This window comes from Mustelus asterias, chromosome 9 (genome assembly GCF_964213995.1).
Source record: "Mustelus asterias chromosome 9, sMusAst1.hap1.1, whole genome shotgun sequence".
NCBI classification, from domain to species: Eukaryota; Metazoa; Chordata; class Chondrichthyes; order Carcharhiniformes; family Triakidae; genus Mustelus; species Mustelus asterias.
Window position 1 is genome coordinate 29,388,797 of NC_135809.1, and position 27,140 is coordinate 29,415,936.

General features: G+C 41.4%; 1 protein-coding gene across 2 annotated transcripts in view; it reads right to left on the reverse strand.

Annotated features, from left to right (window-relative positions):
* The window catches only part of foxp2 (forkhead box P2), a 417,384-nt gene that overhangs the window by 35,898 nt on the left and 354,346 nt on the right, over positions 1 to 27,140 (reverse strand). For both annotated transcript variants that reach the window (XM_078219889.1, XM_078219890.1), the window contains 7 exons: positions 20,857 to 20,944; positions 12,993 to 13,076; positions 8,284 to 8,485; positions 6,140 to 6,216; positions 5,903 to 6,004; positions 2,986 to 3,107; positions 1,719 to 1,788 (listed from right to left, as the gene is read on the reverse strand). In XM_078219889.1, the coding sequence (XP_078076015.1) occupies positions 1,719 to 1,788; positions 2,986 to 3,107; positions 5,903 to 6,004; positions 6,140 to 6,216; positions 8,284 to 8,485; positions 12,993 to 13,076; positions 20,857 to 20,944 (745 nt within the window). The remainder of the gene's footprint in view (positions 1 to 1,718; positions 1,789 to 2,985; positions 3,108 to 5,902; positions 6,005 to 6,139; positions 6,217 to 8,283; positions 8,486 to 12,992; positions 13,077 to 20,856; positions 20,945 to 27,140) is intronic.

A 27,140-nucleotide genomic window follows, 5' to 3' on the forward strand; every position in this document is an offset into this window, starting at 1 on the left:
AAATTAATGAATATAGAAACAAACATGGATTTTGCACCCAGGATGAGATGACTTCAGCTGCTTATGCCCTCAAGAGAAATTAATTCAGTACTTCGGTTTTAATTGTAAATTTATATTATCAATGTATTTTTGGAATTCAGTTATGCCCAATACATTAATACACTGACCTTGAGTTTTCCAATATTGTGTTTGATAAATAGCTTTGCTGCCTGTCTTTCAATCATATATTAAACTAATGTCATATTTTACCCAAATATTTTAAAATAAACTAGTCAACCATGGATTTTAAATGAACATATAATCAGATATATGTTTATATCCAACTCAAAAAGAGTTATACATAAAATCCACCAAAACAAAACAGCCAATGTTTTTCTGTGGAATTCTACTTTGCATCGTCTTTTTTCATTGTAAATGCACATACAATGTGCGCCTGCATTTCTAATTTATTAGTTTGCATGCCACTTGAATCATGTCGGGCAAAGATCCGTTGACCTCGGACAGGATTTTCCGGTTTTGGGGCGAGGACGGGCAAAAATACCCACCCTTTATTCTGATTCCTCTGCCACAAATCTTATCAAATCATGGCAATGGCATCAACCTTTCAGTGTGAATGGAGAGATGCACCAGCCTATGGATTTCTCCATGGAAGCCATCTATACCAATTTTTGCTTGACCCATCATGAGACAAACTTAACGGGCGAGTAGAAAACCATTTCCAGTTAGCTTTCTCTTCCTCTTCCAGAAGCCTAAGATTAGTCGGAATTTATAAACTGCAGGTAAGACGGGGACTCGTAAAAATTCACTGGCTTCGACTACCAAAATCATAACAATACAAGTGTTTAGCCACGTTGCATCCCTATTTACATTAAAACAAAATTGCAACGTCTGTTAAAATGTCGCCGATTTTAATGACTGATGATGTCAATTGTGTGACAAGTGACATTCATGAGACGAACAGTTTAAAATGTTAACGTATTTTCTCTGTAAAGGTTGGTGTAATGGGTTACCGAGCACCTATAATGAGAGGAGAAAAGTGAACCTTGGCAGCTGCTCTTTGAATACAAGGTTTGACTAGCAGCAGAAGCAAGTTCGAAATGCAAACCAATTTGTTTCCACTTCTAAGCTGGGCTTGTGCTGAATGGTTTAACCCCAGTGGCAATTCCCTGCTGACTGTTCTTTAACTCCAAAGATCCTGATTCATGTTCTAACAAAGCATCTCTTTGACTTTAAAGAATGACCAAAACTTTACCCCGAAATAAAAGTCGTGACATTTTGCCTCTTGTGCATAAAAATTATATATTGTAATTAAACTTTAAAATTTTTGCCATGAGCGCCTCATTTCCGAGCTCTATGATGTGAAATCATTTATGACAGCTTAGATAAATATTAATGCATATCCACATGCATTTGCAGGGGCTGCCATCAATCTAACATTTGATCCAAAGGTGGATATTCCAGAGCTTGCCACAGGGTGTCCCTCTTGCTTTTTAACCACATCAAAAAAACTAGCGTTACAACTAAACCTATCCAAAGGAAAGACTTAGAATTTTTAAAAAACAAAATTAAAGGCTGAAATTCAGAAATTAGGACATGCACAAAAGTAAAAATGTAATTGTCTACATCAGTATCAAAGCATTTGGCAGCTACAATAGATTTCTCACAGTAAAGAGCGGACGGGGTACACTAAATACAGTGAGTGTCATTAAACTTTTTACCTGCAAGCTTGCATTGAGAGCTGCTCCATACCCCAGACTAGTAGGTATGTTTTTAACTAATGTTGGACTGCTGAAAATGAAAAGTAAAGAGGTATTAAAAATCCATATGGCTACTGACTTAAAAATAAATTTTTAAAAATGGAAGACGTTCATACTTTTAAGTGGTAAAATGTAAAAAATGTCAACTCAATGTTAATTTAAGAAACTGCAGCAAGCATTAGATTATAATTGCTTACGGCATTAACTGCAATACTCTGCTATTTTTCAAAACTTAAGTCTGACCAACTCAAAGAAGACGACAACATAGACCTTCCCAAAACATTTCAACTCCTATTTTAAAATACTGAACCTAAAAATATTAAATATTCCAACTGTTTTTCCCTTCTTTCAAACGGGTTGGCTAAAGATTCTCTGAATGAGCTCTCAAGCTTGTTTTATTAGTGATAATTACTTCAGCAAGTGCTGAATAAATGAAAAAAAAATAAACCCCAAAGTACATTATCATCAAGATGAATGAGCCAGTTGCCTAACTAAGCGGTTTCTCAGCGAAGAAGTGTTTAGCTTGTCTTAATGCACCTGTGGCCTCTTTAAATTATTATACACTGCTATTAATTATGCAGCCCAGGAGAAAAAAATATTAACCAACCCAATCATCCTGATGGTGAATTAATTTGCAAAGCAGTGGGATAAGCAAGCAAAAGGTCTCAGAGCAAGAAATGCACACCAACACTCTCATCAGGAAACTACTTTTGAGGCTGACCTATGCGTGCAGTGGCCATTCTTAACTTCCTCACCATCTACTGTCCAAAATAATTCAAATTTATTCTATACAGTGCTCTGACAAAGCACTTCTGCAATGACAAGTTAGTGGAAAGGGCACCCTTGGGAAGAAGCAATAGCCAAGCAGAAACTGCAGCAACAGAACGGCCAGAAAAGTAAAGCGGTATACGGGGTTTAAAGGAAAGGATAAAAAAGGATTAAAAAAATATATATTGGCATCAGCAGGTTATGATTTCTAATATCATACAAGCAATATGAGTGCAGGTTTGTTAGAACTAAGAGACAGATACAGGGAGACCACTAAAGTGAAGCCTTACCTATCAAAGTGCATCAAATGTAGGCTCACTTCCACAGGAATCAGCACCATCTACTTTAAAGCTTACCCTCCAGCACTCTTGGCCCTTGTGGAAGATTGCAGCTGGTGTGGGATATGAGGAACGATGCAACTAGACGTTAGCTACAACAATGAACAATACTGAACACATACCCTGTTATCTTTTGTGACCTTCGCTTTTGGTATTCTATTTCGTCCACTGTCCACACTGCCCCTTTAACATTTTCTACTCGAACAAAACACTTGTGCAGACTAAGGTTATGGCGTACTGCATTCTAAAGCAAACACAAAGAGGGGAAAAAAAAAAGAGCATTCCAAGTTGTGTAAAAGTTAAACCAAGGAGCAAATGAAGCCAATTTTACAGGAAACATGCTGAAATCAGATCTCTCTTTCTTTACTATAACTCTTCATGTATCACAATGATAGCAATTTTCAAATGTTGACCCAAACATTTGCCAATTATTTTTCCGTAAATCACCAAGCACTCTGCTTTTATTTAGTACTTTAGCAGAAGGTAGAGGGAGGAAAAACTTCTGCAACTATAATTCAGCATTTAATTTCTATTTTTTAATGCCTATATTGTTGCATTCAGAAATTATACACTTCAGATGTTAGAAAACCCAGGACCATAAATATACAGATTAGTTTTCTTTCTGGGTTGTCTATGGGGCTATGTACTTTGAACAGCAGCATGAACAGCAAAACTGTACACCAATATCTGCCATTTGAACTGTCTGTGATAACAAAGCTCTCAAAGCTATTTTAATAATAGCTATGTCAGAACCTTCTTTGGCTGCTGCTGGTCTAAATTGCAATATCTGTACAAATTACAGTATCTTTGAAAATGCCAGTACAATTAGGTCAGGTCTGTTGTGTCCCTGATCAGTTCTTAGGGAGGTGAGGGCGGGGGGGGGGGGGGGGGGGGGATGGCTGGTGTAGTTAGGGATGATTGCGCAGTCCACTGAAATAACTGAATAACCTATCTTTCTCCTGGTGTATGAAATGCAAGCGAAACAACTTAACAGTGCCATTGCCACATACGTTGCTGTCAAACAAAGCCTAATGCAAATAAGCTTCCAAACACTTTTCAGCTTTATAATAAATCAAATAATGGAATTTGTTTGTCGTCTGTCAAGTGAACTGGCATTTTAAATGAATCCTAAACAGTTCAATACAAATCCAGAAGCTTCAAATGATATGATAATAAGAAAAAGGCTTCCATTAAACCATTTATTGTTAATTACTGCTTTTCTGATTATTTTGATATAAAAATACTCAAGCTGATTTGTTGATTTATTATTTCCAGATGCGTTAAACGCAGTGCCGTAATTTCTATAAAGCTCATACCTAAGATCATTTGGGGTGCTACACAAGCATAAGAAAATAGTAATTATTTGTAAACACATATTTTATTATTTCTATTAAATTTGATGGAATAACTAATGCGCAGTTTTTTCACAAGATGATGACAATTCCAAGCAGCAGCCTTGGTCATGACTGTTGTTCTAATGCTACAATTAATAATTTGAGACCAACAAATATGACCAGCCTGTTGAGATTCTGCATAATTTCTTCTCCTGTCGTTTTTTGTGCATTGGGTTTGCTTTGAGAAAAGGGTCCTATGTAAAAAAAAAAGGCATAAGCAGATCTTGCATCTGACCTGAAATCCATGGATTTGATTGATCTTAATGCCCATGGCTCTGAATATGATAATTTTAATATTAATGAGCAAATGAGCAGTTTTATTATGCATGCGATATAGTTAGAACTAATAAGCTGTTCAGAATGAGTTTCACTGGATTCCCGAGCTGCAGTGATGAGACCAAGCTGAGATATTAAATCATCTTTCATTTCTGCATTTCCCCCCAGTAAACCAGAGGACAAAACAATCACTAAGTGTTACTGTAATGCGTAATATACTAAACTAAAAATAAAATAAAAAGAGGTATTGAACATTTTCCAGACGCGGACATTTTAATCATTTTGCATTTTACGTTTCTTTAAATTTATTATAATTTAAATCACAGCCCACATTTGTAGTGATTGCATTTGGTTAAAACCCTATAAAATAACTAATAATTAAAAACAAAATACGCAGCATAATTTGGAAATTGGAAGAGCTATTAGTCTTTTGCAGACATCTAGGTCTCTGATGGTCTTTCAGAATAATCTGCATTCCAAATCCAAATTAATTCAGTTCAGTAAATCTCGTACTCAAAATGTTTAATATGCTGATGAGCACAGAAAAAAAAATGCTTGTAATGTAGATCTGGCTTTACCATGTCCATTCTTCACCACGACAAACATTTCTACTGATTATGCCAAAAGACTTGTGGCTAATTGCTGTTTCATTCAGTTTTAAAATGAAAGTATAAAGTGCATTCTGGATGTGCTCACCAGTCTTTATCTGCTGAGCTACCCCTTTTTCAAAAGAAAAATACAGCAAAAAAAAAAGAGATACTGAGAGCACCCAATTTTGCTTCTTGTAAGTGCAAGATAATGGATTTGTTTAGACAGGGATATGAATGAATTCTTTGTCTCAGTAAATAAACTGTGTTTCTGTTCTGACAGGATAATATTCACTTACTTTCCTTTAGTTCCAGCTGAGTGACCACAGCCCTGACTCCTGTGGCAGCTTCAGTCTGTGTGATGAGGTATGATGTGTACAAAAGGCACAGACCAAGACAAAACCTACAGCCTCCATTTGTTGCACAAGGCAAACAGCCATTTTTCAAACTAATTAGCCAATAATATGTGAAAGTAAAAAGTAATACGGTGCTACTAACAAAGGTGTTGATGATTGAGTGCTCACACTGTAATTAGTGTGTCAGGCCCTCACATCTCCACCAAGGCGAAGCTATTAATTGCACCAAATTAGAAAACGATATCAGAGGCAAAATTATTCTTTCCACTTGTCATTTTGAGAAAGGGAATTCATTCTATTCAACAGCCAATTCGAAAAAAAAGGGGGAGGCTGATACTAATCTTTTTGTGTCAAGTAAATAAATGTCTCCAGCCCTATCTGCAGGTACTTTGCCGTGCTTCTGTAAAGGGCAGGTTATGGAGTTACCTTCCAAGTTGCAGCATTACGCCTGAAATAGGCAAATGTTCGTGTAAACCAGTTGTAGATTTCATTAAGTGTTAACTGCCTGTCAGATGATTCAATGATAGCCTGAAATAAAAGGGACAAAATGACATTAAATAGCTGTTTGGTAACTAAACAGGTTGACACTTTCTCAGGAAACATTAATTGAGGCAGTAATTAATTATAAACTAATCAGGCAATGTTAATTTAGTTTCTACTCACCTGCCTTATGAGAGTTGCATAAGTAAATGGAGGTCTGACATCTGCAGTCTTATAAAACTCATAGTTTGGGGCAATCTCTGTAAGATTGAATAGTGAATGTCAAGTCAACAGGACAATTTCCCATGTTGAAGAATTGACAATTTAAATTAAGTTCAAATTATTTACATTGACGTAGTTGTTTTAGAAAAAGGCAATATATTATTCTGTAAAGATATACCAGTAGTAAATTAAATAAAAAGCAGCACTCTCTCGTTTACTTTTTCCCTTCCTCAATTTAACCCCTCCATCCTTCCCATCCATTCTCCACAGAAACTGCTCGGGAGAAAACATCCTCCTCTAACTAGAAGTATGGAGCAATCCAGGCTTTTCAACAGCCACCAAAAATGCCATTCTGATTAATTGATAAGAAGAGGGATATGAGTGATCTAAGTGAATGTTTGCACCATCTCTGAGAAAGATATCAGCCTAGAAATTGGGTTGCATCAAAGTATGGTATGTTTCCACTGCTGCACCTAATCTGGCTGGCCTCTTATGTTCATTCCTGCAGGGCTGAGTGCCTATTGCAGCCGCCAATTGCGGTGGGTTAGCGCATTTGACCAGTTCAGACAGGGTGAATAAGGGATCAAGTCAATCCGGGAGAGGGACGGGAACGAGGATAAGCAATTACTGGCAGCGACCGTGCAAATTTAATATGAAGCTGAAAGAACTTCAGCTCAGGCCAGCTCCGTGGCATGGTGGCAGATTGGCTCGCACTGCTGCCAGAGATCCGGGTTCAATTCCGACCTCGAGTGACTGTGTGTGTGTGTGTGTGTGTGTGTGTGTGTGTGTGTGTGTGTGTGTGTGTGGAGTCTGCACGTTCTCCACATGTCTGCATGGGTTTCCACTGGGTGGTCTGGTTTCCTCACACACTCCAAGATGTGCAGGTTAGGTTGATTGGCCATGCTAAATTGCCCCTTAGTGTCAGCAGGGTAAATACGTGGAGTTACGGGGATAGGGCCTGGGTGGGACTGTGGTCGGTACAGACATGATGGGCCGAATGGCCTCCCTTTGCACCATATGGATTCTATGATTAAGGCAAAGAATTTCAGATTTCTGGTGGCAATCATTAAGGATAGTTTAAACCTGGACAAAATGGCGTCAAGATGTCCCTTGCCTGTTGTGGGCATGTGTAATCAAACTTTGCAAATGTAGCCTCCAGTAGAAGTTAGGCCCTCTAATTACATATGCCTGTTTCAGGCATGACTACAGATGATCTTTAACCAACATGGCAGATGCTGCACTTTCAATGTAGAATGAGCCAGCCATACTGGACCTATAGGCAACCTTTATGGCGTATAACACAGGCCCAGCAATATCCAATTTCTAAGCCATAGTACTTTGTGTAATATGCCACTCAATGGAGTAGCTCAGCTAAAAACTAATGAAACTCAACTAACTGATGCAGTTGGTTTCAAGTGTCAAGCAGTGCTGGGATTTGAACTCTCAACCACCTGGTTGGGAGCCAATTGCTCAGCCACTTGAGCTACTGGACTGAAAATATTTTTCAGTCTATGCCAGAAATATTGACAAAAAGCTCATTATGTAGTTTTATACAATTATCATATTATGCTTCATTATATTTTCAGAATTAAGATCTAAGAATATATTTTTTAAAAATAGCACAGGGCAGGGTAACATTATTTTTAAGCTGGGTTTAACTGAGACCTCGTGAATGATCAAACACCACCAAATGCAGAATTTTGATAACTAATTTAATTTTAATTGTGTGTCTATTACCTAGTTAGTTCTCTAGTTATAAACCTATTATTTAATAAAACTATCGACACAATATCTAATCTAAGGTTATAAAGTACTTTTAAAAAGTATTGTGATGGTTACAACATTATATCCTTCTTCCCCGTCATCCCAAAGTATCATTTTTTCAAATAAATTTGTTCTACATAATTTCATCTGTGGGGAATGCCTGGAACAGTAAAACATGTAGAAGTGTAGTTTAAACTTAATCGATTTTGGTCATCTAAGGGGATATTATCTCTTTCTATAATCTTCAAAACATACAGAACTTAAAAAAACCAAAAATAATTAACGTTATTTGTCAGACAAAAAGTCAGTCAGTTTGCTGCTGGAGTTACTTAGACTCCTACCTGATGAAATGGGAATGTTGTACTTATCACCATGTCGTCTTCGAATTGGTCCCACATTGTGCACGCTGGCTGGAGTGATTACGGAGGGTCCTTGCGTGACAGGGGTGACTGGGGCTGTTGGTGTGGTGGGAGTCTGAGGTAAGCTCTGTGGGGAAGTCTCTGAAATGTTCTTAGACATTGTGACACTCGACACCAGATTCAGCTGAGGAGGCCCAGGAGGAGGAGCGGGAAAAGGCAGAGACAGGAGAAAGAAGGCTTTAAAAGGTTTGACAAATGAGAGTGGATTCACTTCTACAGCTGTGTTGCCACTAATAAGCAGCAAAGGAAGCAGCCAATCTCAACTAATTACAGGATGAAATTGTATCATAAGAACTCTAATTAGAGGATGCTGTTAGAGATTATCTAATGATCTGATCCAACATTACTCAGGCCCAACTCATTTTAGTCTATCCCAACTCTATAACAACTGTCTCTCCCATAATAAAAGCTGCTACCAAATGTTCCATGGTTGCATCTGTCTATTCTTAAAGACTGAAAAAAAAAAGGCAAATTATCGAAAGGATCCAGCTACTGCAATGGGATTGGAATATGTTGCCGTTACTCCAATGCTGCAGCAGTTTTTGCACAGTCCCAAATCTCAGTTGAGAGGCTCCAGCCAGCTGGAAAATTTTACACTGACCTTTACTCTCACTGCTAATTTGGTGGAATAGTAATGACATTACTACATATTCAAACAAAATTGTCTTAATTGCAAATTAGCCAGAGGAGACTGAAATTTTTCAAATTAAATATGATTGTAGATGGAGAGGGGAATGGAATTTCTTCACTAACAATCATTTGTGGCATGTGTTAACAAATATAATGAAATGTCAAGTTTGCCAATTCCTCTGGAAGTATCATTTTCAATTTATGATTACAGTGTCAGTTATTGCTGATGTACCCTGGAATGTGGGTGTCAGGGAAAAAAAAGGGAAAAAAAAGATGAAAATAAATGCAAGCGATTTAACAGCGTGCCCTTCAAAATACTCTTCCCAATAAAACTCCGTTACTCATTATTGAAACATTCTCACATCACCTCTTTTATATTTACCACACATCCATCGTCATAAATAGCATCTAATTAACAAAATTTACACCCATCCACTGTGAAAAGATCTCTGCCAAATTCTTAAGTGATGCTCTTAATAGCTAATTTGTAGTCATTTTCAATCTATTCTGAAGGGTAATTTCTCGATCTGGGAAAACTGCAATGTTATCTTGTTGCAGCACAAAACTAGAAAATCAGGAATTGTGCAGGAAATTGCAACTGACTAAGTAATTCAGGCACATCTGTCGTTGCAAATGTTATGTATTCATCTATAGATAAACACCTTTTTCATTTGGAGAAGATTATGCATTTAACATTGATTGATCTTACTTTGTGGATTTGTTTTACACGTTTAGAGAGTAGAAAAATTTGTTAAAGAAACAAAAATTAACATATGCCAGCTAATTGTTCTGCATTCTTGGGCAGCAGCCAGGAGAAGCTCACTGCCAGTCTAATAACAACGCTGGGCACCCTGAAGGCATCCCCAAGTGCATCTGTTCCCAATAAACCACAAACTGTTTTATTCGACTGTTACTCATAGCCTGCAGATTGATGCAAGCAGTGCTGTTACATTTATAGATAAATTTGTGGCAACTCTAATACTGCAACTAATCTAATAAACAAATATTACTAAATATTAAAAAATTAAAAGAGAATCATACTCACTATAACTGAATCTTCTAAATAACAATATCTGCAATTTTAAAAAATCTATTTCTGAAAATAATTTGTGCATTAATATCTCTAACAATTTTCATACTAAAGTTTGATTGCAACTATATTTACTAATGTGGTTGTTAGATAAATCAGTACAGTTTAATAATGACTTATCTGCACTTTGTAAAAACACTAATCTAAAATTAATTCACAGCAGAAATTATATATAATTTTCCAAAATAAAAAGGTATAATTTTATACACCAAAAATAATCTCCAGTTATAAAACGTCATAAAATCACTATCATTAAATCTTCTACGACTTATATGCTATATCTGATTATTATGTTTACAGGGTTATGATAATTTATTTTATCATAGAGTAATAACAAGCAGAACATGTTTGCAGGAAGCCAGTCATGTTCTGATAAAATGGAATTTATTAAAGATAAATAAGGAAAAGCATGTAAAAGCTGGGATGAGCACTTAGCTACCTCAACTCATCTGAATATATTCAAGGTTGGGTGAAACTCATTATTCAGGACTTGCAGCCTTGATAACTTTGATTTTCATCCATCCGTAGCATGGCCAAAAGGTACCATTTAATGAAGTACCATCCAGAGAGTAAATGGGGTCATATAATAGACAGTGCGGTTGCACCTTGTGTTCATGTACTGATAGCTGTTAAGGGTGCAGTGATGAACCAACAGAGCTCATTTTGCCTTGGTAATAAATTCATACTATTAATATTTATCAAATGTGTGGGCTGTCTCAACTGAGCCACTGCATATGAGGACATAAATCAGGACTATCATATCAATTATGGAGCTCTTTTTGTGCAGTATATAAATTTTAGAGATCTTCTTGTATACTGTTCTATTCTTCAACTATTTAAAGGCTAACAGTGCTGTACGCCACATTCTAGACAGCACAAATGTCCAGTGGGAAGAGAAAAAGACTGTAGTTTCAGTTCAACTTACTCATCTAAGGATTCCCTATTAATTACCCATCATCAAATGCAATTAGTAGTTCTTTCATGTGTGGTTTATGTAATGTAATACTTCAGTTACATTATTCAAGTTCAGTTTTGGATTATAGGCTGAAGATCCTTTATTAGTGTGGATGTTACAACACTGCTGGACTTTTACAAATTTACTGATTGAATCATTTATTTATAAAGAATGAGCTGCAGATTCCTGATGGATTTACTGGATAAGTATTTTATCTTCAGATTTCCTATTGTACGGAATGCAATATGGAATAAGAAGCAATGAGAGTACTGTTCATTTAAAATAAACAAAAAGAGCAGTGTTTAAAACCAATGAGTCCCAAAATCAGATCGGTACCATTTTTAATTGAGTTGCACCAAATTCCTTAACAATAAAAGATTATAAATTGTGACAAAGACATTTATGAAGTACTGTGTGACTTGGTAGCTCTGGTGGCTGAGTGTCCAATTCACATACAGAAGGTCATGAGTTTGGGGTCCCTGAACTGTCCATCGCTTGAACACAGCTTCCTTTGCTGAGGTATTACCAGTTTTCAGTTGGGCCACATGATGCAGCACACAGAAAAGGAATTTTCTTTTTTAATCTCAGTCGTGAGGCAACTGGCACCGCCCAGTTGCCCCCATGTGAGCTGCCTCTCCTGTTAGTCAATGACAAGGGCACTACCGCTATTTGGTCATGAAGTAGCTCGTGCCTCAAACTGTCTCTGCCCTCGGAGGAAGGAGAACTTGTTATCAGCTAGCATCCTGCAAGGAACAAAGCAGGCAGAGAGAGAAATGTATAGAAAAAGAAAAACAAGTCAACTTGGCAGCTTTTCCACAGGAATTGTCACCTAGTAATAAAGTGAGTTTTTCCAGTGATTTGCCCCAACATTTATCTTACGGGGCAGCACGCTGGCACAGCAGTTAGCACTGCTGCCTCTCAGCGCAAGGGACCCGGTTCAATTCTCGGTTTGGGTCACACTCTGTGTGGAGTTTGCACGTTCTCCCCATGTCCGCGTGGGTTTCCTCCAGGTGCTCCAGTTTCTTCCCACAGTCCGAAAGATGTGCTGGTTAGGTGCATTGGTCATGCTAAATTCTCTCTCAGTGTATCCGAACAGGTGCCGGAGTGTGGCGACTAGGGGATTTTCACAACAACTTCATTGCATTGTTAATGCAAACCTACTTGTGACAATAATAAATAGGCTTTAACTTTAAACTTTTCCAATCGAGTGCACAGAAAGCTTTGTCAGACCAATTCCACCATACAGTTTTCAATTCAGTGCTGAACTTCCAGACGGTTTTAAAATGGTAATTTAACATCTTTGTAAGTACCAATGCATTTTCTAAGTTTAACTTAAAATGATACGATTTAGTGAACTGTGTTCTTATTTTTTTTACATCTCATATTGACTCACCAAGCAAGGGTAAAGATTCTATCAGTAACTTTTCCTAGACGATTTCTTAAAATTTTCTTTACAAATCCAGATGATTAAAATTAAAATTCCATGTAAAAGACACTTAAGTTCACGCCGAGCTTTTGATTAAATAAAATGTTTTGGGTACTATCTTGATGGACAGTAAATTCTAGTCCTTCGCCTGAAAGTAACTCCATTCAATGCTTTGCCAGTAATGACATAGCTATATCGCAGTGCAATTGATGCCCAATAAAATTCTCTTCGCTGGCAAAGTGTATTTGTAAATCCATCAAAATAAAATGTTCTAACATTTCGACAGTCATTTCAAGTCAGTTATTTGTCACAAGTGAAGTATATTACTTTGTCAGTGTGGAATGTGGAATGTCTATTTTATTTCAACAAAAAGCTATCTGCTTACATTTTTCATAGCCACACTTAATGCTTTAGTATTGGCATAGCCATTCTATATGGAAACAGTCAAGGCAATTGTTTATTTTTATGATACATAATATTTATTAACCATTGTGGTCCCTATTCAATCCAGAGCTTAATATTAAACTTACAGGTTTTGGACATGGCTTGGGATCAGATGGTCTCATATGGAGATGGGTCATCATTGCCTGAAGGCGTTCACGTTCTTTAGAAAGCTGTTATCGAACAAACAGAAAATAAATCTCTTGCAAACTACATTTAAAATGATTGTGATAGAACAGGTTTTAGTTCTCAAATTCACAATAGGAACAACCTGTTCTTTATAGACTTTTCTTAAAGGAAAAACCAGCTTCTTAAGAAGTAACCATCATTTGAAAGTCTCCCCAGTGCTAAAAGGTCACAGAAAAACAAATAACACTTCATCTTTTTGTCAATAGGAGTATTTAGGTCATGGCTATTGTGACAGTAACAAGTTACTAAGAACACAAATAAGTGGGCCCTTGGTGTTCTGATAAAAGTCCTGTGGACACTGTTAGGAATGGACTAATGCCAGCAGCTGTGAAGAGGTGAAGGGTTCTCAAAGCATTGTGCCTGCCAGGATCATCTGCACGCTTCATTCTTTCCCTCTGAGGTCCAGTTACTGCCCCTAGCAATCTGCCATCATCAATCTAATTCAATAGAGTGACAGAGACCAGGCAACGTGAAGCACTGATCACCGTCACAGAGTCTAAGTCCACACTGCACTGGGTCTCATTACAATTGATGGACTTTACTTCTGTAGATTGCTTCTATGAGTCAGTCATCCAGAGGGAAACCTATTAATTGGTCACTTTGAAAGGAGGATCATTGGGTGACGATTGTTTCCATCTGTTTGAAAATCATTTGTGAGGCAGCTATTTAAAATTACTTTGTTGTACTTCCTAAAAAGCAAAATTTCAAATATTACATTTATATTTGAAGTGATTATAAACTTACTGTAAAGACATAAACTTTGCTGATGTGCCATTTTACTAAAAATAAAGGTTCTTGGACAATCCATTAGTGTACTAACACACTACATCACAGAGGTATGGGATGGTATATGCACTTTGCCTGCAGGCAGGTGCTTGGTTCATTGTCTGCTGTTGCTTTGGCCTGAACTGTTGCTCAGCAGTTTTTTCTGTCAGTGGTGATTTGCCATTGCTTCCCACTCTAAGGGGCAGAATGAGGAGGCAAGTCCCAGGCCTACCTCAGCCAGAGTGGGAATCAAACCCATGCTACTGGTATTATTCTGAACCACATGCCAGGCACCTAGCCAACTGGGCTAACTGCTCCCATCACAGAGATTTGAGAAGTGATGAACTGTCAAACACTATCTCACAGTTGGATAGACAACTGGCAGAAGGTTGCTTGCCTACTTTCTTGGTCACTGAATGATTCATCAACAGAAAATTAAAGGAGGGACTAAATAAATGAGGCTGAGAATTATGTTCAAAGTAATCCTTCCCTACATTGTTTGCCATCTTTTTAAACTACTAACAAATCCACTTTTCAATCTACAATCCTGACAATTAATTTATACACATTTCCAAGGAGGGTTTGTTGAAATATTTGGTTAAAGCAAACAGTTTATGCACCATGAGTAAACATGAAGCAAGAAGGACCAAAAATGAATATATGGGGGCCAAAATTTGCGCTCGTTAGTTTTTTGGACAGTACGGACGGAATTTAATGGAACCCGGCAAAGCTGACATGATGGTGGAGGTGCTGGGAAAATTGGGCAAGAGACTGATACCATAACTTCTGGTGGTAAGGAACGAGACTTGCACTTAGTCATGGATGGGAATAGTCCATCCTGGGAAACACGCAATGGGTTATCAATTAGGTTCATTAAAGAGCCACTGGAGAGCAATTGTCCCTGAGCCCACTGGAAATTAATGGTGGCTCAGGGACATGGGTCTGCTTTACCCACAGTGAGCCTCCCAGTAAATCCTGTCAGGTTTGCCAGCTGCCCACCAGGGTGGTCCTTTGTTCCCAGGCACTCAGTGGCCAATGATAATTCAAGTGGGCATCGGGCAGGGGTAGGTAGCTGAAAGGCAACCCCAGCCTTTGTCTTTGCCACCACTTGGCCACCAGCCTCCGCAGGTGATACCCTCCCCATGACCCCTAATCTGCCCACACTTACCTCTTTCCAGTAAATCAGCAATGCTATCTGGTGAAGGCTGAACTGCAATACTGGCAGTAGTCACTGCTCCCAGGGGGCTGCTAGTACTGCTGGCATCTGATTGGCCTGCAACTCTCAGGGACAAGATTACCTCTGTACAGGAGCCTTGGGTTGATTGGAAGGCCCAACCCTGTCCATGTAAGTGCTTGATTTAAATACCGTTGGACCTCCCATGGAAAAGTGACATGGAGTTGCCAACATTTCTCCAAACGGTGCGCAGGATCCCTATCGCCTTAACGAAGTTCCAGACAATGAGTGCCCTTGGTGGTCCAAAGTGGCAACTGCAGCCGACACACACATTTTGGGGGCTAACCGCCCTTTTAGGCGAGGGCAATAGCACAAAGACAGTGAAAAGCTGCAGGAAGTATGCAGAGCAGAAAGATTGTGATGTGAATCAGCAGGCAAAGTGATTTAATGCCAGTGGTGCCATTTGAGAAATCAAACCAACCTCGAATAGCTGAACACAGGCTCAACAGCAAAAAGAGCCTCTCATTAGTGCCTTAAAACGGATCATCAACTACTTACATGTTAGTTGATACTTAATTTCTGCTGGCTGCTGCTGGTTGGGATTTCATGCCATTCCCACCTCCCCCCTCCTCCCACTCCCCCCTGCCTTGTGGGCTGGCAGCGGACATAAAATTGGGGCGACATGGCAGGGCACCGAGCTTGTCACCACTTAAGGGTCTCCTCCTGCCTACGCTGGTAGAGGGGGCCCAGGTCACATAGTGAGGATACCAAGCAGCCTTTTTGGGAGTTTGTGTTGGGAAGCTCGAGAGATTCCTCTTGTGTTGGAACCCTGTGCCCACCCCCCCTTCCCCCAACTCTATCCAGCAAAACTCTCTCATTTACCTGGGTGTAAGACTCCAGTGCTGATTGTAATTGGGAACTGCCTGCAGTCCCAGAAGCGGTCAAAACTCCTGATGGCGCCACTGGGAACAGACAGCCGTTTGCTTAACAGTTCCACTGTCGTAAAATAAACGTGCGGCTTCCCAACTACACAGAGCAAAATGAACTTTTGCTGACTTCAAGGCTTCTGCACAAATCAGTTGCTCTGAGACATGGATGCACTAGAAGGCAAGCGCCTTGGAACAGAACATGACTTGGAAAATTAAGAGGCGACACTGAGCATGACAAGCTTCTTGAAAAGGGAGGAGAGGCAGGAGAGAAAAGCTGTCAGTGGTAGGCCATGTCTCGCCAGAATGTTCAGGGAACAATTCTCCTCCTGAACTGCAGCAGAGAACAATGTGTGCAACATTGGTGCTTCAGCAAGGATGTCCTCATTGAAATCTGCCACATTTGCAGCTTCAGAGTAGGGCATGACTGGACTGGCAGTGGCTGTGACTTTGACCATCAACATTTGTGTGTCTGGTTCCTTCTGGACTGGTGCTACAAATATTTCTAACATCTCAGAATCTGCTGTCCAGTGTTGCAGATGGGAGGTCATTAAGGTGCTCTATTAAATGAGTGCTAACTACATTTCATTCTATCTTGCCAAGGTAGATTGAGCATATATCTTTGCCAGGATTTCAGGTTTCCCCATGGTACCATTGACAGTATGCACTTTGCTTTGTGGGCAAAGCATGTCAGCTCTGCCCTATATCAGAACTGAAATGAATCCCATTACCTCAAAGTCCAGCTGACCATAGGCAGAAAATCAGGCATGTGGGTGGCACGGTGGCACAGTGTTTAGCACTGCTGCCTCACGCGTCGGGGACCCAGGTTTGATTCTCAGCTTGGGTCACTGTTTATGTGGAGTTTGCACAGTCTCCCCGTGTCTGTATGGGTTTCCTGTGGGTGCTCCGGTTTCCTTGCACAGTCCAACATGTGCGGGTTAGGTGGATTGGCCATGATAAATTGCCCCTTAGTGTCAGGGGGACTAGCTAGGGTAAATGCATGGGGCTGTAGGGATAGGGCCTGGGTGGGATTCATAGAAACCCTACAATGCAGAAAGAGGCCATTTGGCACATCGAGTTTACACCGACCACAATCGCACCCAAGCCCTACCTCCATATCCCTACATATTTATCCACTAATCCCTCTAACCTACACATCTCAGGACACTAAGGGCAATTTTAGCATGGCCAATCAACCTAACCCGCATATCTTTGAACTGTGGGAGGAAACCGGAGCACCCGGAGGAAACCCATGCAGACACGAGGAGAATGTGCAAACTCCACACAGACAGTGACCCAAGCTGGGAATCGAACCCAGGTCTCTGGAGCTGTGAAGCAGCAGTGCTACCACTGTGCTACCGTGCCGGGATTGTTGTTGGTGCAGACACGATGGGCCGAATGGCCTCTTTCCGCACTGTGGGATTCTATAATTCTATGTCAATGACTATTATCCTGGCAATAGTCATGTTGCCTTCATTTTGCAATGGCCTGCTGTGCGGGATGCATTTAGGCCATCATGCCAAGCCAAAGGGTGGCTGTTAGATGATAAGGACTATCTGCCGACCACATGGTTGGTAATTCTGGAGTTCAAAGGGCGTACACGTGCACATCAGGCATGCAATGAAAACCAAGATGCTCATATACAGTGTGATACAGCACACCACTGCTACGTCGAAACAAAGTTTCCACTGTCTGAATCACTCTGGAGGAGCCCTGCTGTACTCAGCAAAAGAGGGATCAAAGTTTGTCGTGGTTCTCTGCACACTGCACAACCTTGCAATCACAAGGGGAAGTCCTTGACACCTGGAATAAGGAAGCACCTGAGGAGCAAGATCTTGAGGAGGATGAGATGGAGCAGAAGAAACAACAACACAAGGAGGAAAAAAGTGACAGCGAGGAGGGAGAGGAAGAGAGGAGCTAACCTAGACAGCCCTATTCTGGCCAGGCTGGCAGTGAAGAGCTCATCCAAATGTGATGGCAATAACCTCAACCTTGTTTTCCTGTCCAACAGTCCCACCTGCATATGTTCCCTCTGCCACTGAGCATCATTCATTCTCTCCTTGGCCACAATGCATGATAATTTATAACAAAATGTAAATATTCTAAATATTTTTGAATGATATCATGCTATATAGTTGATGCCAAAAGTTGACTAACTGCCTGTTTCCAAGTGCCTTTGCCTGTCCTCATGCTCCGGATCAGTGTTAACCTATGGACACTTGCTTTTATCAATCGAGCCATAGATTACAAAAGCAGGGGAGTCACGTTGGGGATGTATAAAACTTTGGTGAGGCCACAGCTAGAGTACTGTGTGCAGATCTGGTTGCCACCTTATAGGAAGGATGTGATTGCACTGTAGGGGGTGCAGAGGAAATTTACCAGGATGCTGCCTGGGATGGAACATTTACGTTATGAAGAGAGGCTGGATAGGCTGGGGTTGTTTTCATTGGAGCAGAGAAGTCTTGAGGGGCAACCTGATCGAGGTGTACAAGTTTATATGGGTCATGGACAGGGTGGTTAGGGGGCAGCTGTTCCCCTTAGTTGAAGCATCAGTCACGAGGGGACATAGGTTCAAGGTGAGGGGCAGGAAGTTTAATGGGGATGTGAGGAAAAACTTTTTTATCCAGAGGGTGTTGCCAGTCTGGAATGCACTGCCTGGGAGGATGGTAAAGGTATTTTGACTCACATCCTTTAAAAAGTACCTAGATGAGCACTTGGCATGTCATAACATTCAAGGCTATGGGCTGGTAAATGGGATTAGGTGGGAAGTCAGAACCTGGCACAGAACCTAGACGACCTGGCTGTGGTCTGCACCATCTCAGCATAGGAGATAGCAGTCTGGGCCAGCTGGTTGATAAGCAACAAGCAGCTGGAGTGGGAGGAGAAACACTGTCTTCCTGAACGAGGACAACAGGATTGCGCTTTCCCCCCGGGACTCAGCAATCCGAGCAGTGTGTTTGAGGACAGATTGCTGAACTGCTCTGATACCCTGCAAACCCCTTTGCATACTGTAACCCTCAGCCATGATAGCAGCCAGAGCTTCTGCAGCATTCAGATATTGGGTGGCTGTGTATGTGCCGTGATAGAGCTCCAATGTCAGCCATCAAACGCCGCACCATCAAACAGAGGTGGCCACCACTTCAATGTTGGAAAAGATGGGTACAGGATCTTAGAAAATCCTGTGCCAAGCTAGTACTGGGCTCCTCAAGGTTCTTTGGCATTGATCATAGGCTTTCAGATAGGTTTCCCAATATATCAAACATTTTGTAGTGTATAACTATTAGCATATTAGTGTAGGCTGCCCCACTGCAGTGCTCATCTGAGTTCTCTGTAGCACTCTACACTGATTGGGCTCTGTGCATTCTTGCCCCCTACCCTGGCTGATGCCCAGTGACTCATCCTATCCAGATCTTGCCTCTGCTGCAGTATGTGAGCTGGCAACTGCTGTGTCTTGATCCCTCCACTGCCTGCCCAATCTGCACCTCTGAAGTAACTGATAGGTGAAAGGTATGAGAAGAGGGCTATGGTGTGGGGAGCGGGGAAAATAACATCAGTCTGTAAGTCAGAGGGGAGTGTGGGGTGAGGGGAAAGTGGAATGTGGGAAGGTATATTAGGTATGAGGACACCATCATCTTCAATGGTTTCAGGTCCACCAGTGGCTACGGCCTCAGCAATGGGCATCCTAATAATGTCTACCTCCACCATGGGGGTTGGCATATGCAGGCACACCAATCTCTATGTGGTTAGCTCCTGCTACCTCTGGTTGTACCACTTTGTCCTGCAAGAGAGAAGGAAGTGTGTCAGCAAGTATCATGCAGTCTGATAGGGCTGACCTGGTTGAATAGCTGGCAGCGTGAGCAAGCTGTGAGCTGAGTGCGTGAGGCTTTCAGTGGTGTTAAGTATGTGAAGGTAAGGTCAATCATCTGAATGTTGGGTATGAGGCCTGATTCATAGAGATTATTGGAAGGTGAGTTATGGGAATATGGTAGGGCAAAACAGCATCACTATCATTAGCATACTGCCCCACAGCGCCAGGGACCCAGGTTCAATTCCAGCCTTGGGTGACTGTGTTTGTACATTCTACCCATGTGTTTCCTCCGGGTGCTCTGGTTTCCTCCCACAGTACAAAGATATACAGGTTAAGTGATTGGTTATGGTCAACGTGTGGGGTTATGGGGGTTGGTTGGGGAGCAGGGGTGTGGACCTGGGTAAGATGATCTTTCGGAGAGTTTGTGCAGACTTGTTGGGCCGAATGATCTCCTTCTGCACTGTAGGGATTCCATGGACTCCATTTGAACAGTGTCTGAGGCTAGTCATCCAGTTGGCTTGTGAAGATGTACTCAATACCTTGACCACTTGGGTAAGGTCATTGAGCTTCTTGCCGCAGTGCATCCAGGTCATTGCCATTTGACTCCTGGTACTGATCTCCATCTACTCCCACTTCCTTTCATCTGTCCTACTTTCCATTCCTCCACCAAGATCTCCAGTGCAGCATTTAAACAGCTTACAGACTGCTCTTTCCCATGTTGTGCCAATCTCCTATGATTCCCAGGTCAGATTTCCTCCCCTCACCACGCTCAGCACCTCCCACCGCTATGCGTTTCCCCTTTAAGAGATGCAGTCTGGCTTTAAGTAGTTTTACTGATAGCAAGTTACAATTTTGGGCCCTATGCTGATGCATGCAGCCAATAAACAGCTTGGTTAGCACTGACTGCAAGCAATAATCATTCAAACGAGCAAGCAACATAAAGTTGGACTGTTTGCCTGCGTTACATTGCACGGGTTTGAGTTAATCACACATTGTGATGCCTATGCCCAATTTCGGGGGTTACCCAATTTAGCCCCCAACATATTTATTTTGATATGCTTATTGTCCACAAAATACTAAATCCAATTTACCTGTATCTCCAACTGCTGCACAACCTGCATCTGGACCCGACACTGTGCAGTACTCCTGTCATCTAACGCATGTTCATTATTAAGGTGCCTGCAAGTAGCAAATATATATCAGGCATTTTAGTATACTACAATTGCTGTTTTTGAAGCTGCATTAAACATCAGAATAAGCAAAGTTACAGTCAGATGATACACCATATGATATCACAAGAGGTTGTCAGTGGTTTAGCTTTCATTCTATCAGCTTTAACATTCAATCGACAGTATGGACATAAAACTGCAGTGTCTAAACCTTCACATGAACAAGATGAGATCAGCAACAGCCAGAAAAGACAGGGATAAACAGATAAAGTTTTTTGCAAAATCATAGACAGAAAAAATAAATCATAGAATTGTAGCAGTACAGAAGGAGGTCATTAAAAGGAGCTATCCAGTTAGTCTCACTCCTCCACTCTTGCCCAATTGTACAGCAAATTTGCCCTTTTTAAGAATTTTACAAAGTTATGACTGGCTGTCATTTTAAACTCTGACTGTTATACATTTCAGCTATTTTAAGGAAGGCAAACACAGTAGGGCTGATTCCGTGCTCGCAGGGAGGGGTGGTACTTACAGAGAGTGCACTGTTGGAAATCACAGGGGCACAGTCATGACCCTCCACCCAATAATTTTAATGTGCACAAAATAGCAACCACATACTTCGCTATTTCACGCAATATGCTCCCCACGATCGCGACAGCACCAAATCAGACCGAGTGCATCAGAAAATAAATCCAATGTAAACATTTTATGGACTAGCAGTGAATACTTAAATATAGTCATGAATTTCATCAGATCTTTCAGAAAAGACTTAAGGAGACAAATTTGGCTCCACTTTGGGCTGGATTATACTGAAGGAGGGATCCCCGTATCCCAGCATAAATGATGGGTGCAAGTCTGCATCAGCTTGGCTGGTTCACCCCGCTTTAATTTTTTGGGCACTGGCCCTTTAATTTGTCCATCACCAAATGCAGAGCTGCTGGTCAATTGGAGGCCAGCAGCTCTGCACACCCACAGTGACAGCAGGAGCAGCGGTCATGGCTGGTGCTGCAGGTAGACCAAAGAGGTGGCATTCTGACTGGGATTTGGACACTCAGGAACGTCTGGGATCTTGCTGGGGCTGGATTGACAGGCCACCGATGGGGAAAGAGGATAGGCAGTACTGGGGGGGGGGGGGGGGCAGAGTGGATGTGGCACACCGGCGGCCTGGCAAGAGACTCACCTCCACCCCTTTAACTGGCCAGCAGTCCGCAGGCCTGAACTTGCCAGACTGTACACTGAACACCAGCCCTGCCTGCTGCCCGTTATGTAAGAGTAGTGGTGAGATAAGGCTCTAAATTGAACATTAATTGCCCACTTAAGGACCTCAGTTGGGCCACAGGTGGGCAACCCTCCTAACACCTCTCCTACCACTTGTAAAATCGCAGTTCTATATTAGCTTTCCCTTTTTTTTATAAAGTACAAATATCCATGTTTCTCAGTCGATCTTTCAAGTTCATCTAAGTTTTCAAGTGGAAATTTTTTTTCCACATTTGATCCTACAACTTTTAAGGAAAGGGTTAACTTGTTTTAATTTTAGAGTCATTATTTTTCCACTGACATACTTTCTCATTGGTTCACTGGACCTGATTTTAACTCTGGGCAACTGGATGCATTTTGAATTAGTTTAAATCTCGCCCACCTTCTCAATTTGTCTAATCCTAGCAATTGGTATTGGCAAGGTAGAAGTAATTTTAGGTCACAATTATACTGATGAATATAATTCCATGTCTGCATCAGTGAGGCTTCCTAACTTTCCTTTAGGTAATAGATTTGTATTCAATGTTAAACACAGAACATTTAAATGAGACACAAGTAGCAACCTTATCATTAAAAGACCACGTAATGATCACCTCAAGTTTCTTTTAAAATACTGGCACATGAAAACCCAGAGAATCTCACAAAAATTGCAACATGGAAACAAGCCATTTAGCCCAATTAGTCAATTTTCTTGTTTATCCTCCACATGAGCAATAGTCCTAATTCTATCCTATCCTAACCTATAGCATTTTAAAACTAACAAAGCTGCTGCATAATAAAAATCAGTATCAAGATGTTCGTGTCATTAGTGATAATCTTATGAGGTAGTAAGAAAAAGATGGTACTTCAAATCTGCATTTGATTTTTAAAATCATATGTAAAGAACTGTTATCAGTTTCATGTGCGATTTTCAAAGAAGATTGATATATATTTATCTCCACACCAATTTCAGAATTGAAAAATAACCCAACACTTGTCACACTACTCGCCAGTAAAAGTGCTTTTGAAAAGTCTTTGGATGAAAATAATCAAGCATGATTGGAAGGAAAAAATAGAAACACAAATGTAAAAAGATAAATGAAAAAATCTGTTACTGCAAAGTTTGGTTCAGTATCTTCCCTGTTTTAAGTTAAGACCTGCGATAGCTAATAGTTTAGTGGCTTAGTAGTTTGATAACTTCAGCTAGCAAGAATAAATTTCAAGACAAATGGGCGAAGACCCTAACAGAGGATGCTACCAGGTGGAAAGGAATAGACAAGAGGCCATAACTTCCTCAAAGTGGCAATCAACATTGGAATGCCATGCGGTGCTCTTATGACTTCAGTTGATGTTATAACTGGATGGGGAGATTCTAGAATGGAACCCTGACTCTAAAGACCATAAATTTTACTTTTTCTTTCATCAAATGTGGAGGAGCAGAGTCACAGGACCACTAATTTGTTCTGGCAACAAGAAAAATCATGTATTAAACATAGAAATATTGGATTATAATACTATACTCCTGTACTCCACTCTTAGTTTAACAAATATATACAGATTTTAAAATTAACACAGATGGCAAAGTACATTTGACACTGCAATGGTTTCATTGGCACACAAAGTCCCATTGACGCACACAAAATGCTTGTGGTCAAATACACACTCCACTCTCTGAAACCCTTCGTGAATGTCTGTGGATGCCTTCCCAGAATCCCGCCAGATAGAGTCATAGAGTCCTGGAGGTTTACAGCATGGAAACAGGCCCTACGGCCCAACTTGTCCATGCCATCCCTTTTTTGTAAACCTCTAAGCTGGTCCCAATTGCCCACATTTAGCCCATATTCCTCTATACCCATCTTACCTATGTAACTGTCTAAATGCTTTTTAAAAGGCAAAATTGTACCCGCCTCTACTACTACCTCTGGCAGCTTGTTCCAGACGCTCACCACCCTGTGTGAAAAAATTGTCCCTCTGGACACTTTTGTATCTCTCCCCTGTCACCTTAAACGTATGCCCTCTAGTCTTAGACACCCCTACGTCTGGGAAAAGATATTGACTATTTAGCTGATCAATTCCCCTCATTATTTTATAGATCTCTATAAGATCATTCCTCAGCCTTCTACGCTCCAGAGAAAAAAGTCTCGGTCTATCCAGCCTCTCCTTATAACTCAAACCATCAAGTCCCGGTAGCATGCTAGTAAATCTCTTCTGCACTCTTTCTAGTTTAATAATATCCTTTCTATAATAGGGTGACCAGAACTGTACAGTATTCCGAGTGTGGCCTTGCCAATTTCTTGTACAACTTCAACAAGATATCCCAACTCCTGTATTCAATGTTCTGACCAACGAAACCAAGCATGCCGAATGCCTTCTTCACCACTCTGTTCACCTGCGACTCCACTTTTAAGGAGCTATGAACCTGTACCCACAGATTTCTTTGCTCTGTAACGCTCCCCAACGCCCTACCATTAACTGAATAAGTCCTGCTCTGGTTCAATCTACCAAAATGCATCATGATACATCATGATTGTCATATGAGAATTTCCAAACTGCACTCCCAAGACATGCTTTAAAATTTTCTCTCCATTATCATGCTTCCTATTAGCGATTTGCATTCCAAAATCCAGTCCACATTTTCAAAAAGACAATTGTGAACAGAGATTCTGCTCCACTTTTACCAGCAAACCCAGTCCAGGATTTTACACCAACCCTTCAGGATTTCTTTGTCTTGACCAACTTCCACTGTTACGTAGACCCTGAGATTCAGCAGCTCATTTACTTGATTATTTCAAGTCATATCTCGCAGTCTCACAAACCTTAGCACCACCACTGCAGATATCTTTCTGGCCTCTCACGATCCAATGTTGTTTCAACTCTCTGTGACTTTACTGAACAGTTTCCTCTGTTCTTTTTAACTCTCGCCTTCTTAAGAAACTCCTTCTGTCCCAATTCCCTAGTTATCTGGACTGTAACTTGTTCCTTAAGAAACTTGCATCATTGCAAATCCCTTGTCCAGTCCAGCTTCTCCTGGCAGAGTTAAGATCTGTTCACTCCTCAGTGATCTGGCTGCAAATGTTGTGGCTTTCAGTTAAAACTAGGAAAAGTTCTCTCTCTGAAAAGTGGCTTCCTGGTGCTAAGCAACACCTGTTGGGTTTTTTTTCACACCTTAGCCCTCCCTAAGCATAATAGAAACCCAGTTGGAACTTAACCAACCCCCACACATGCAAACACCTTTGTCCGGCATGAATCTAACCACAGGTTCCTTCCAGGCACAGGGATATTAAATTGAACGCACCTAAACATAGACCTTATTTCTAATGTTTACCATTGCAAATATAAGTCCCTTAAAACTACCTTTGTTTTCCTAAAAGTGCCCAATTATTTAAGTAAAACGTCTATAATTTCTGTCTCACTGGATCTTCTGACTCAGGCCAGGCGAGCTCCAGGCAGCACAGTAGTCTCTGAAGCCAAGCCTTGGATGAAGAACACACACCCTTTTTCACAGTGCTCACTGCCATTAACCAAGTAAGTTTAAAAGTCCAACTGAAATTGACAGGTTGGGGGAAGGTAAGTGCCTGAGGTAAATTGCTGGGATTTAATTGGTTGGGGCGGGGGGCGAGGGGAGTTAGACATGATGCAGGGTTATTCAGTTGGGGGTGGGCTCCAGTTCGATTGGGGGGTGGGCTTGCAAGATAGGGGGGGGGGGGGGGAGGGTGTCAGGTCCAATCAGATCAGCGTGTTGGGCTGTGGCTATAGGGAGGGAGCTCCCTGGCAATTTAGGGGGGTGGGGTGGAGGAATCTGTGTGGGGCAGGGGATTGTTTTGGCTCTGAGTTGTCCAGAGAAGAGACGAGGTTCAAATTCTTCCAACCTTTTCTGAGTGAGCCCCGTTTTCAATGGCGGCACAGTGGTTGGCGCTGCTGCCTCACAGTGCCAGGGACCTGGTTTCAATTCTGGCCTCAGGTGTCTGTCTGTGTGGAGTTTGCACGTTCTCCCCATGTCTACGTGGGTTTCCTCCGGGTTTCCCCCCCACAGTCCAAACATGTGCGGGCTAGGTTGATTGGCCGCGCTAAATTGACCCTAGTGTTAGCGGATTAGCAGGGTGAATACGTGGGATTATAGAGATAGGGCCTGGGTGGGATTGTGGTCGGTACAGGCTCGATGGGCCAAACAGCCTCCTTCTGCACTGTAGGGATTCTATGATTCTATGACTACTGGTGTAACCCTATCAGAAAGTTTGCAATTTGAATCATATCTCCGGATGGGCACTGCAATGCTTGGGGGGTGGGGGGGGGTCCCATTGTACATGTGCACAGGGGGTCCATGTGTGTGTTGGGGGATTCCCAGCTGCCAGCGATTTCTGGTCCTGTCCCTTCATCTTGCTGGCATGGGCCATATCTCCAGATTTCTTTCTGCACAGAGCACTGGAATATCTGGAGCGAAAACTTGGCTGGGCAGCCTGCAAGCTGTATGCCAGTTTTCTTGCCTTGGCCAGCACTCTGTGCAGTGAATGGAAAATCCCACCTTTTATTTTTATTTCTCTCTCCACAGATGCTGCCTGACCTGCTGAGTATTTCCAGCATTTTCTGTTTTTGTGTAAGAAAGGAATATTTTGTGGCCTAATAAGACTGTCACTCTGAGCTCTTGTGTGTGATAAGCATGGAGGAGTTGACACACCCAACCAGGAATGCCAGAAATGCAAGAAATATTGGCCGGAATTCTCCAGCCACTCACACCAGCAGGATGTTCTGGTCCCACTGTCTGCACACCATCCGCCATGGGTTTCCCATGCGGCATGAGGCCGTTCCCATTGACAGTGGTGGGACCAGAGGTTCCCTCTGCCAGTAAACTGCACAGCCTCCCGCCTCCAAAAGAAAACACCGAGGGGAGGCCAGAGAATCTCATCCATTGTTATGTTCTGTAAAGGAAATCCTAACCACTCATGTAAACAAATAGCTGGAAGAGTGCCTCATTG